The sequence below is a fragment of the Pelodiscus sinensis genome, chromosome 13 (assembly GCF_052426305.1).
Source record: "Pelodiscus sinensis isolate ZL-2025 chromosome 13, ASM5242630v1, whole genome shotgun sequence".
Lineage (NCBI taxonomy): Eukaryota > Metazoa > Chordata > Testudines > Trionychidae > Pelodiscus > Pelodiscus sinensis.
The window spans coordinates 42,714,738-42,728,430 of record NC_143064.1 but is presented as its reverse complement, the minus strand read 5'-3'; the positions used below and the strand labels follow the sequence as shown (position 1 = coordinate 42,728,430).

At 44.5% G+C, this 13,693-nt stretch overlaps 1 protein-coding gene across 5 annotated transcripts in view; it reads right to left on the bottom strand.

Annotated features, from left to right (window-relative positions):
• Positions 1 to 13,693, bottom strand: part of DIAPH2 (diaphanous related formin 2) — a 778,453-nt gene that overhangs the window by 539,111 nt on the left and 225,649 nt on the right. For all 5 annotated transcript variants that reach the window (XM_075896761.2, XM_075896762.2, XM_089781656.1 and 2 more), the window contains exon 18: positions 9,097 to 9,211. In XM_075896761.2, the coding sequence (XP_075752876.2) occupies positions 9,097 to 9,211 (115 nt within the window). The remainder of the gene's footprint in view (positions 1 to 9,096; positions 9,212 to 13,693) is intronic.

Below are 13,693 nucleotides of genomic sequence, written 5' to 3'. Positions count from 1 at the left end.
AGCGTTTAGTGTTTAAGGATCAGTATACAAATATTCCCATTAACTTCATTGCTAGAATCCTCAGATGCTAGAAGGCCAAATAAATCAAGCACCTTGTAAAAGTGGGGTTCTAGGTAGGGAAGTAAAATCCCGTTTAATCAGTTAACCGATTAAACATTATGCTTAACCACTTGTTAACCACTTATATGGGGGTGTGTGGGGACTGCTCTGGCCAGGTCGGGCTTGGGGATTGCTCCAGCTGGGCTTGAGAGCCGCTCCTCTTCCCCTCCCCCCACACTCATGGCACAGCGGGCTGCTTCAGCTGGGATGGGGGGCCACCGCAGGTGGAAGGCTGCTCCAGATGGGCCAACAGTTAACCAGTAGCCTCAACAGATAAGGGTGATGCTTACCGGTTAACCATTGACATCCCTCTGAGAAATATAAATGCACACAACAGCAATAAAAATGTTGAGAGAAACTTTCCATTTTCATCTGCTTCAAATTTTTCCAAAAGTGCTACAAAAGACCATCTCCAGTAGACACAAATGCCCTTTTTTAAAGCTACACATTGCACCTCTAATAACCAGGAAGCTCTGGTCTGGCAGGACCATGATTGTTCCAGAATCAGAGAGTCCAGCATGCTGCAGGATTGCAGGGGGAGAAGAGAGTCTAAGAGTCCAATGTGCTGAAAAGGGTGAGCCTGACATGATACAGTGGGGGAAGGCAGAGCCCGGTGTGCAGCCCAGCTGGGCTGCCTAGGGGAGCCAGGAAGCTTGGTGGGGTGGCACTGCAAAGGGGGAGCAGCAGTGAGAAGAAAGAAATGACCTCCCCCTTGGTCTAGTAAAATCCCATGTCAGGGACAAGTCAGGTCCCAGGGGTGCCAGACCAGGGAGGTCAAACCTGTAGTATTATTGCTAGTCCAAAACAAAAATGTTTTCCATTATGTATTAAGGTGAATTGAGGTTTGCAGATCCATAGGCCGGTCAGGCAATGGAACCCTAATGTGACGGCCATCATTAATAGCTACTACCCTAAGTAAGCTGCAATAAGCCTTGGTAATGTTCATGACTAAGCCAAAAATTCTACAACTTAAATAGAAAGGTATTTTAGTTTACCTTTCTGGAAACAAGGAAGACCTTTACTTTTAGATTCTTTAAATCATATTTCTCCAAACTTCTCAGCTCTTCTTTGGAAGGGTACAACCTGCAAGAAGAGCTGAATGATGATAAACTTTAGTAACTGAATTTGACTGAGGTGTCTCAATTGCTCTGTAAAGAATGCCACCAAAAGCTTCCCCCCTCCCCAGTAGTAAAGCTAAGATACACCTCAAATTCCTGAGATCAACTGATAGCCTACTGGTTAGACATGGTCTCAGAGGATACAAACATCTACACTTTGGATAGCGTCCATTTGTGGTCAGCCTCCTGTCTGTCTAAACCTCCATATACCCATAACAGAGATGCAAACTTTAAGAGCTTTAATCTGAACTGTGCATTTTTATTCCTCACTGAAATTAGGGCCATTCAACAGTGCAAACTGTAGTTTGTAGCAATTTTATCTCTCTACACTAGATTTGTGCATGTACCCTGAGGGGCTGATCATAGTAACCAGATGATATCACTAATGAAAATATGGCATTAACTTCCAGCATGGGATTGAAGGGAATATGGAAAAGAAATAGTGTGGAGTTCCCCCATTGCTTCAAGTACAGTTGCCTAGTTTAGAAGGACACCTCTTTGAATAATCAATTACTAATGTCTGTTTGGTACAGAAAGTTTTGTTGCCCTCTTTGGATGACTTCTTTATCATGGCTATCCATGAGTTTTTCACCAAAAGATACGAATATTGAGTGGACTACAGGACATTGAAGTGAGTGCAGAAAGAGACAGGCCACTTAAATGGTGATTTCTGTTGGGGGTACCTGTGATGTGGGAGCTGCTCCAGTAACCTGTTTGATTTTGAATGAAGAATAGTCCTGGATTTGAGAGATGCAATCATACGTGGTTTGGCCATATTTCTATTCAAATTAACTCTCTTCTCACAAGGTCAGGGTTCACTGGTCAGGTGGCCATTTTGCCAAATATTTCTGATGGGAACCTGGATTGGGATTAGTTAAAATGTGGTTGGAGTAGTGTATTGGTATGACTTGAAATCTGATTGTAATGGTTCTAATATACTCAGTGTCTAGTGAGTGCAGTGAAAACTGTCTGTTCTTTAGGGCTTTTCCTTTTCAGAAGGACACAAAGACCTAAAGGTTTGCTGGAGATAATGTCACATAGACTAAGTCACTTACATTTCTTTTTCCCTCAGAAAGAAGTTTTGCATAAGTAGTAACACCACCATTGTCACAGAGGGACTTCTGCAGTGTTTTTGAAAGCGAAGAGGACACAGTTAAAATTTACTTCCATTCCTCTGATCAGTTTTAATAGATTTTTTTTTTTATTAGTTACTGAGAGGTATGAGGTTTTGGGTAGAAACATGGCAGAACGATTGGCTCATTTATATGAAAATCTGTGCTGACTTTAGGTAGAAAGGCTGGATGAGACCTCAGTATCACTGATTCCGCATTAAAGACTGTATAGGGAGGTGTTGACATCAGTGCGGCTTACTCGCTCACCCTATGTGCCGATGTTATGGCAAGAAGGAAGAGTACCTTCATTGTAAGCATCGACACAGGTACCGTGGCCAACGGTTCAAACGGTGGTCGAGTTAGGACATCAAGCACCAGGTCAAGACTCCATGCAGGTGGCGGAGGCCTACGTGGTGGATTGAGATTAACCAATCCTTTGAGAAATCTAGTCATCAAGGGATGAGAAAACACCGACTTGCCTTCAACGGGGTAGTGAAAAGCAGCTATCGCCGCTACATGGACTTTAAGTGATGAAATGGAGAGTCCAGTCGACTGTAGCTGGAGGACATAGTCCAGTAAAACATGCAGTGGTGAAACCAGAGGGTCTAGAAGCTTAGGAGCGCACCAGCACATGAATCTAGACCACTTGGACAGGTAAGTTTTCCTGGTGGAATCCCTCCTGCTGTGCAAATGAACACGCTTCACCTGGTCCGAACAAAGATTCTCAGACTCGCTGAACCAAGTATCATCCATGCAATGAGGTGCAGAGTATCCAGCTTCGGGTGAAGAAGGGAGCCTTTCTATTGTGTCAGCAAGTCCGGTAGGTAAGGTAATCGGCGCGGTGTTCGTACGGAGAGCTGCAGAAGAGTTGAGTACCATGGCTGTCTGGGCCACGCTGGGGCTATGAGTATCACTCGTGCCCTGTCCATTACGATCTTCTCGAGTACTCTGGGAATAAGTACAACAGGGGGGAATGCATACAAGAGTGATGTGCCCCAATGAAGGAGAAATGCATCTCCCAGAGAGTGAGCGCCCACTCCTGCTCTGGAACAGTTAGCTCTGCATTTCGCATTGGCACGTGTAGCGAAGAGATCTATCACCGGAAAGCCCCACCGATGGAAGAGAGGTAAGAGGACATCCGTGCGGATAACCCACTCGTGGTCTTGAGGGAAATTCCTGCTCAGCGCATCCGCCGTGGTATTGTTCGCACCCGGTAAGTATGACGCGACTATAGAAATGTTGTTTTGAATGCACCGTTTCCAGAGGCGGATCGCTTCTGCACAAAGTGAACGGGATCGGGCACCTCCCTGTCTGTTCACATAGTACATCGCCACTACATTGTGAGAATTCTGGTGACAGTGCCTCTTATGTGTAACTTGAAGTGTTTGCAGGCACGAAACACCGCTCGTAGCTCAGGAAGATTGATATGGAGCATCATCTCCATCATGGACCCTGAACTGTTTTTGCGCCCATGTGGGCACCCCAGCTGACAAGAGAAGCGTCTGTGGTTATCTCCACTGACGGTTGCGGTGCGTGGAAGGGGACTCCTGACAGCATGTTGCTGTGATTGGTCCACCATAATAGGGAGTCCTTGACATGTGCTGGAAGCACCACAATCTTGCGGATGCTGTGCCTTGTAGGCTTGTACACCGCGATCAGCCAATGCTGCAGACACCTGAGGTGTAGCCTTGCATGGCGCACTATGATTGTCGTCGAAGCCATATGACCCAGAAGCTGGAGGCATACGTGTACTGGGAGAGTTGGAGCTGGTAAGACTGTTTTTATCAGGTCTTGTATTAGTTGAAAACGCTCAACTGGCAGATGAACTCTCTCTAACTGGGAGTCGAGACGCGCTCCTATGAAGTTTAGAATTTGTGTTGGCTGCAGACGTGATTTTTGAATGTTCACAATAAGGCCGAGGGAATCGAACAAATCCCGAGCTGCGACTACCATGTGATGTGCCTCTAAGTGAGTGCATCCCTTGATGAGGCAGTCGTCGAGGTAGGGGAAGATAGAGACTCCTATCCTGCGTAGATGGGCAGCCACTACCGCCAGTGTTTTGGAGAACTCCCTTGGGGCTGAAATGAGGCCGAAAGGCAGTACCCTGTATTGAAAATGGTCGTCGTCCACTACGAATCTCAGAAAACGCCTGTGTGCTATGTGTATTGTCACATGGAAACATGCGTCTTGCAAATCTCCGACTGCGAACCAGTCTCCTTTGTTTAGTGCTGGCATGATCTTGGCCAGCGTGGTCATTTTGAAGCGCTGCTTTCCGATGAAACGATTTAGACCCCTCAGATCGAGGATGGGTCTCCACCCCCCCGGATTTTTTGGGGACTAGGAAATACCTGGAGTAAAACCCTTTAACCCGGAATTCGTCGGGTACTCTCTCTATGGCTCCGATCTCAAGCAGGTGCAAAACTTCTTCTCGAAGAGTGGCGCTGTAAGATGGGTCCCTGAGAAGGGATAGGGTGGGAGGAGTAGTAGGGGGAATTGAAGCAAACGGGATCATTAGGCCTGATGATATGACCTCTAGGACCCATCGGTCTGAGGTAATGGTGGCCCATCGATGAAGAAAAGGCCTTAGGTGGTAGTGGAATAAGGTGGTGGCAGACTTTAGTGTGTTGACCGGTGGAGATGTGTTCGAGTCCCCCGCACAGGAGTCAAACCTGCTGTTTCTGGGAAGACCGAGCTGAAGAACGATTCTGCTGCTGACGTTTGCGTTGAGGGCGCTGTCTAAATCTAGGCTGGTCAGATCCATGTTGCTGTTGCTGCTTATAGGAGAAGTAATCATATCTCCTCTGGAAGGGATAGTACCGCCTGCGTTTGAAAGGTGGCATGTACATCCCTAGAGATCGAAGGGTAGTACGAGAGTCCTTGCCAGAATGGAGAATCTCATCGGTAGTAGAAGCAAACAGCTTTTGACAGTCAAAGGTTAAATCTTCCACTTTGGACTTCAACTCCTTAGGGGCTCCCGCTGACAATAACCAGGAAGCTCTTCTCATCGTGATCCCTGTTGCCATTGCTCGAGCGGCTGTGTCGGCAATGTCTGCGGCGATCTGAAGTGATGTTCTACATGCAGTGAACCCTTCCTGGACAACGGCTTTAAGGAGAGACCTCTTATTGTCAGGGAGATGTTGCATAAGTTCCGGGAGCTTGGAGTAATTGTCAAAATTATTATTTGACAAAAGAGCAGCATAATTGGCAACCCGCAGTAGCAAGGTTGAGGAGGAGTAAACTTTTGAACCAAAATAGTCCAATTTCTTTGTATCCCTATCCGGTAGGGAATTCTTAAATTGGGACATCATGCTCTTATGGCGAACCGCATCCACTATCAGGGAATTCGGCTGCGGGTGATTAAAAAGAAAATCCAAGCCTTTGGATGAGACAAAATACTTTTTATCCATTTTCTTATTGGTGGGCGGTATTGATGTCGGCCAGATGTCCTGTGCTTCAGGACTAACTGAATTCTGAAATATGAGAACTGCAAAGTACACATCCATATTCTTATAAACGCAACAGCTTCATAAGTTTTAAGAGGATAATGGAAACATGTTACATAAAAATGGCCCCACTCAGAAATTGTCCATGTTGTGCCAATGATGACAAAGACATTATTTCTTCACTACCAGAACGTAACTCAGGAACATGCTTTCCATTGCTCAGACTGACATCTCATTATTTCTCATGATCAACAAAAGAAGTCTGTGTTTTTTCCATCTTTCCACCTAGGACACTTCTGTATCTGGAGTTATCAGACAACGAATACTCCAGGAAAAACAGTTGCCAGTCCAAAAAAGAAAAGAGCCTGAATGTCAGTTAACTTGTAAATCTGATTTTGTAACACAGTTTTTGATTCTGTAATGCTTAAATTTCACCCACACAATTATACTAATGTGTTGATTATCTCAGTTCACAACTTTTCATTTCTGATTACTGACACCATTGTCTCTCGTCAGGGTTAAATCTGACCAATTCTTCACAAACTATATATCTTTTGCATCTCATCAAGCCTCTAGAGAACCCTAGAAATTCTTATTAGTCAATACAGTTATTAAGAATTTAGGCTTTGTCTACACTGCAGGGTTTTTGCACAAGAAGCTTTTTGCGGAAGAGATCTTCCGTAAATTCATCTTATGGTTTCTAGTTAATATCAATTTTCTAGTTAATATCAATTTTTCCCTGCCAGTGAACAATGACCACTACATATCAGCTCGGCTTCACTTCTAACACTTTAATTCATGGCCTTCAGAAAGAGGCAAAGACCAAGACCTCATCTCATAACCAGAACTCATACTATTAGTGTTCAGAGGGAATACTTACTGTTAATAGCTGCCTTCTAATGAACAGCAAGGACCAACTCCCTTTACCATATTTCACAGATATCAAGGATTAAGAAAATATAAAAAAATAAAAACAGGTTCCTAACCTAAAGAACAGCCATAGTTATTCTTTCTTCACTGATTACAGACATTTGCCCTGCTTTTGGTGATGAATACTCTTTTGCATTACTGAGTACCTTTCACCTAATTATCTCAGAACTTTATAAATCATATTCTGTCCAGTTCTACCAGCATAATTTCCTTTTTTGCAGGTCTATCTGCACATATATCATACATACTCAGACACACACCTACGCAAATTCTAGAACTGAAGATCTTACATGTAGGAGTAGGGATGTTAGTTGGCTCATCCGACAGTCAATAAGGGTGCCTCCACCTTCACGGCCAACAGCACTGCAGGAAGTACAGGGCCAGCGGGGGACTTAAGCAGTCCCCTGGTGGCCCTGGGCTCCCTGCAGTGTTTCAAAGCAGCAGTGCTGCATGGAGCCGAGAGCTTCATTGTTACAGTACAGATGTACTCTATTCTATTTGAGATTGTCTACACATGAAATTATTCCAGAATAACTATTTGACTTTGATGGTGGATTATAAACAAGCACCTGTTATTCTGGAATAAGTATCCATGCATGAAGATAAGGTGAGTGGAATAACTTTTTATAGGACACATGAAGTTATTTGGGAATAATTATTGTACTTCACTCACTACTTTAATCCAAGTAACTTTTTTGCCCACACAAGCACTTAGATGTTTCAAAACACAATGGTTCTTGTTATTCTCACTCAAAATGTGGTCAACGTATCAGAAAGGCTCTTTGTTTATTCACATCAATAAAGAATAGGATACACATTCAAAAATACGCTTTTTTTTTTTAACAAGGCAGCATTTTTAAAGCAATCCTCTCCATCCCCTCACAATTTCTTCAACATGTGGCAGCACACCAGCCACTTTGCATCTTAAGTCCCCTAGTATAATGATACTACACATACTTATCAAATAACCCAACTCTCAGAATTAAAAAGTAAAGAGCAACTGCATACATGCCTGCCTGCATAAATAAGATATAAAAATGTGCATTCTTTCAGGAAACAGTCTGTTTTGCAAGCATAAATCTAGATTGCTGTTTTGATCTTTAAATCAACTTTGCACAGTTGACCTATGCACATTTGATTATCTGACTGCCATTAATCTTCCAGAATTATATGATTCTGCACTGTAACATAGTTAAGCTAGTTGCCAAATAGAAGAAAGGATTTGTAGCTACATTAATTTATTCTTTTAGTACTTAGCACTATTTAGGACTATAATTTGTTGAATGCCTCATTAACTTCTAAATAAGTTATTATTGAACCATACCTGAATAGTACTTGCACTTTATGAATGCCTGACATAGTAACTACTGACAAATGGCCCAAGCATTAAATAGTGATTGATTACTCATAATGAATAATAATGAACAATTGTCTATCTTGAGAACTGTCTGTCCAGGTTCAGTTGAGAGTATATAAAAATTATGTTTAAACCCCACGAAAAGCCGCAGACAATATAAAGAATCATATCCACAGTAAGCCATTCAGTTGTCCATCAACTTGAACCTGAAACACTGACATGAATTATTTTCATATTGAGAAAGCAAGTATATTCTTCTGAAACAAACCAATTAGTAGTCCAAAATGTTAGCAGAAATGAACTAATGAAATGCCACTTGCATCAATCTTATTTTGACTGTATGGAAAGGTCTGGCACAAAATTGCATTTCTACTGCTCTGTTCTCTCTTGTATGGTCAATTAATATATATGTATTTGGTTTTCCAAAAAGAGCCAGAAGAATACTGAATATAATTACATTATGAAAACAGTTTTAAATACAGAACCAACCTCTGAGACAGAGAGATAAACAAAAAACAAAAAAACACACACATATATCAATGCAACCTATTTTGTGTGTGTAGTTCCCCTCTAATTTTATAGTTCTTGTAGTGTCAGATTATTCTAAAACTCAATGTAATGAAAATGTCAATATAAAAATCTGAATTTGGAATATTCAGAATTTCAGCATGAGGAGTTTTCAGTTAATTCTACTACTTACATCACATTTTTTTAAATTAGAATGTGTCCTATCTTGGTATACATTAGAAAACGCAAATATTTCAAAATTTTGAAGCAACGAATGACGACTCCTCTTGTGGTGAGTACTGTACGTTGTAATGTTTCTAAATGAAAAAAATCTGAGAATAATAGACTACAGTAATCCATGTCAACTAATAAAATGTACATTTTAAATATTTTATGTTACTATGGCAACAGCCTATAACCGGAACATTCCCTAATTACACAATGAATTGCAGTACTATTTCTTCCATTGAAAATATTTTCTTATACCATGCAAATGTGAGTGCTTTAAATTAAGGAACAGATATATTTACCTTTCATCTTTGTACCAAAGGTAAGCGCCAGTTTTGCAAAAAGATCTGGATTTTCAAATTTATCCTCTCTAACTTTTATCCAAAAACAGTTTTCCAGTATGTCCGGGGGTTCAATCTGAAATAAAAAGCAAAATAATTCATTCTTTAAGTTAATTAATACTAAGACTTCAAATATTCATTTTTCAGTCAATGGCTGACTTTCCTATGCAGGATTTGGTTTAAACTTGGTAGATATTTAAAAAAACATTTCAACTAGTGAAAAAAATGGCCACAATTTTTCAAATGCATGCCTCACTCCTGACGTCTAAGGCCATTTATAGGGACCTGAACAAGGGGCCTGCTTTTCATAGGAGCTAGGTTCCAAATGGGAAATTAAGGCATTAAGCACCTCTGAACTGAATACAGTAATTCCTCATTTAACACGTGCCCGCTTAATACGTTTTCGCAATAGCACGATTTTGTTTAGGGAATGTTTTTTGAATTGCACAATCGTCCCCGGAATAATATGATTTCGCCAGCCGGCCTGTTGCTGGCAGCTGCGCGGGGCTTCGTCCGCCTCCCTGCAAAGCAGCGGAGGGTTCGCTGCTCGTCACTCTGTTCCCCGGCGACTCCAACTTGCTGGACTCAGTGTGGGCCCCGGCAGACCGGTCAGAGGGGCATACTGCCAACCCAATCCCCCTCTCCTCTTCCCCTCCCCAGAGCCAAACACCTCCCCTTCCTGCTGTAACCCAGTCTCCTTTCTCTCCCAATCATATGTCCCAGTCCCAACAGACACCACCACTTGAAACACAATCCCCACCTTTTCCATTATTTTCAATGGGAAAATTGACCCCGCATAACACGTTTTCACTTAACACGATTATTTTCTGAAATGTATCTATAGTGTTATATGAGGAATTACTGTACTCAAAGGCCATGGTCACCAACCCGTCGATTATGATCGACTGGTCAATCGGGAGGGCTCGACCAGTCAAGCAAGAGGCGTTCGAGTCCCCTCAATTCTCCCCACCCCCAAGAAGCCACACTACCTACCTCCAACGACAATGGAGGTAGTGCCAGCTTCCCGCAGGATGGACAGAAGTTCAGAAACTGTGTGCCACTTCCGGGATTTCCGGAAGTGCGCTGCCTGCTCCCCTCCTCCAGGCCTGTGGCCCGCCGGGGACTTGCTGTGCGGGGGGGAAGAGGTAGGAGTCCTGGAAGACGCGCGCTGGGACTTCCCTCCTCTGCGGGGGAGGGAGTAGGTCCTCCTGTCCTGGGGGGAGGCACACGATGGGGCTTCCTTCTTCTGCAGAAGAAGGGGTCGTCCCCCAGGGGGCGCATGCATGGGTTTCCCTGCTCCATGGAAGGGGGGGAGTCGGGACCAGAGGGGGTGAGCAACAGGGGCTTCCCTGCTCTGCGGGGGTTGGTCCTGAAGGGGTGCATACGCGGGCTTCCCTGCTCCGCGGGAGGGGAGGAATCGGGCCCGGAGGAGGCGTGCGACAGGACTTCCCTCGTCTGGGGGGGGAATCCTGGGAGGAGGCTGGTGCAGGGGACTCTGCTCCCACTGGCACCCTGCCCCCTGGCACAGAACCCTGTCCCCTGACCTTCCCGCACCCTGTTCTCTCTCTCCTGCCCCCAGCCACAGAACCCTGTCTCCACTGGCACCCTGTCCCCTGCTGCAGAAACCTGTCCCCTGCCCTCCTGGCACTCTGTTCCCTCTCCCCTGCCCCCCAGACACAGAAACCTGCCCCCACTGGCACCCTGTCCCCTGCCCCAGCACCCACTAGCACACTTCCCCAATACCATGTCCCCTGCTCCCACTAGCACAGTTGGGGCCACATTAGTGCAGCTTGGGGGTTTTTTGGAGGAGGTTGGTTTGGTGTGTGTGTGTGTGTGTGTGTGTGTGCTGGTGGTGTTTGGTTTTTTTTGGGGGGGGGGGTGTGCATCTCACTTGTGTGGCCCCAACTGAATTTTCTGTGGCTCAGTGACCCCTGACTCAAAACAGGTTCCCCGCCCTTCTCATAAAGGCAACGCAGAAACTTTTTGTGTTTGACACAGTATTTTAATTAAAAATGAAGCCTGGCCAACAAACCCCCAATTGGGGCCAAGACCCCATCTGGCCACAGCATCAGAACACTCCTCCTTCCCCCAGACCTTATATTTGAGCTTATCATGCACTGGAACCCCCTACCCTGAGCCTCTCACATACCCCAACCCAAATTCCTGAACCCTCACATCCTCAAGCCTGTGGCTTGTTTAGTACCCCAACCCTCCATCTGACCCCAATGCTTCCCGGCCTGGAGCCCCCTCCCCAAGCCAGCATCCTCTTCTCCACCTCCTCCTGCATCCAGATTTCCTCCCAGAGCTTGCACCTCTCACCTCTTCCCACACCCAAATCCCTCATTCCCACCCCAGAGCCCACACATCCTGTCTCAACCCATCGAGGGTACAGCTAGACTGCGGAGTTTTTCAGGATTCTGGAGATATCCCAAAAAAACTCTTCTGCATCCAGGGATACGTTTGTTCTTCCGCTTTTTTTAGTGGAAGAGCAAACATGCTCTTTTGGTCACCCCCATATTCCTATTTCCACAAGGAATAAGGGGGCTTACAAAAGAAGGGGTTCTTCTGACATTTGGTCCGGTCTAGACAGGCCAAATGTTGGGAAAACCTCTTCCTACAGAAGAATTGGGAAAAAAGCAGCAGTATAAGGGTTGGGGATAGCAAGTGATGGAGAGGAGGAGAATAGAGAGGGCGAGGCTTCAAGGAAGGGGTGGGGCTTCAAGGAAGGGGCAGGGCAGTAGATCTTGGCTTGTTCTGTTGTTTAAAAAGTGATCTTGGGTGTAAAAAGGTTGGAGACCACTGCTCTAAGGACTTGTCTTCAGAGTGTGACAGCTCACAGCAGTGGGGTGTGACATTCAGCTTAGGCACTGCTGGCAGGAGGGTCCACACCAGCCAGTTTGCGTGAAACTGATGCAAACTAGAATTTACACCCAGCTGGTGTACACTGATACACAGTGAAGACAAGCCCTAGAACACAACGAGACAAAATAAAGCCTTGCCTACACATAAGCTTGCTCAATGATCTTTTAAGGACGGATGTTCTTTATCTTAGGAGCCTCAATATGTATTTTTAAAACTTTATTTCAAGTAAAGTCACCCTTAATGTCTTTTCAACTTGTTTGAATTATTTTCCACACTATAAACAGGATTTTTTTTTAATTCTAACACTTGAAGAAAAAAGTGTAAATAGCACATATTCCAATTTTATTAAGAGGTAAAATCAGAGTGATGCGCCACACAGTTGCTATAAATAATCCACTGCCTTTTGTATGCTTGTTTTTAATGGTTGTAGTAGTTAGAAGGTTAAAGATATGATACATTATCTGTCTGAAAAGTGGTATATTCTTCATATCTTCCCCTCAAAAAATCATCTGCAATCTTATATTGTCTATTCCTAACTGCAAAGGACATAATGATATTTAATTACAGCTTGTTTTTCAGCGTCAGCCAACTCAACAAAATTTATTTTTAACACACGTCTAATTGTCCACTTACGCATACTTATATAATTTTTTTTCCAAGTGAACTGTCATATCTTCTTCAATGCTAAAACACTGAAAACAAGCTCCCTTCCCCTCCCACTTTCTCTCCAAGAGATTTTGGTGTACCTATCAGTCGTAGATGTTTAATTACATTGGAACTGCTGAAAAATAACCTAAAAACCGGAAAATAGATCCACAGAAATACAGTAAGCTCTCTCAAACAGTGTCACTCTCACTTTGAAGACATCATTGTTAGATGTAAAGAAGGGTAGTCCAGGGTTCATACCATTAAGAGGTTTGCTGTAGGAATAGACAATGGAAGAGCCACAGTTTAAAAAAAATAAAGTCAAATACCTCTAGTATCAAAAATTTACCATTATGCAAGCTAATTCATCAACTCTCCACCCTTGTCCTAAGATTAAAAACAAGCAATGTACAATGATACATGTAAGGAGAAAGAGTGATAGGAATTCCATCCTTGGCACTAGATATTTTAGGTAAATAAAGTTGAAGCCTATTTAAACCACATTTGCCACATGAGAGAAGGGACAAAATGTGATTTAAATAGGCCTCCCCCCAAAAAAACAGCCCCCAGGGAAAATTTGTCGAGCAAAACAAAAAAAACAACACCGGGAGGGAGGGTAGAGCAGGGTCTCGGGGCAGGGCATCTGGCCAGGAAGGAGGGTAGAGGCAGGGAGGGTGCAGAAGGAGACTTGGGGCAGGCTGCCAGAGCAAGCTGAGAATGCAGGGTCTTGGCAGGAGGAGGGGAGTGAGGGGGGGTTGGGTGCAGGGTCTGGGCATGAGGGGGAATGCTTACCTGGCATAGCACCCTGCTGCAGCATGGAAAGCCTCCAGGGAGCATGCTCTTGTTCCTTGGGGGATGCAGAGCTCAGTTCCTCTCCCCCCGCCCGCCCCCACTCCCGGCCGCTCACCCATGCAGTGGGGAACCTAGCACAGCTGCAGCACCAGGCCAGGCTTCCCGCTGGCAAGTCAGGAAGGCGGGGGGGGGGGGGGAGGGAGAGTAGAAACCCTGATCGTCTCCACCAGATTAAACTCTGCCACTTCCCCGGCAGGCT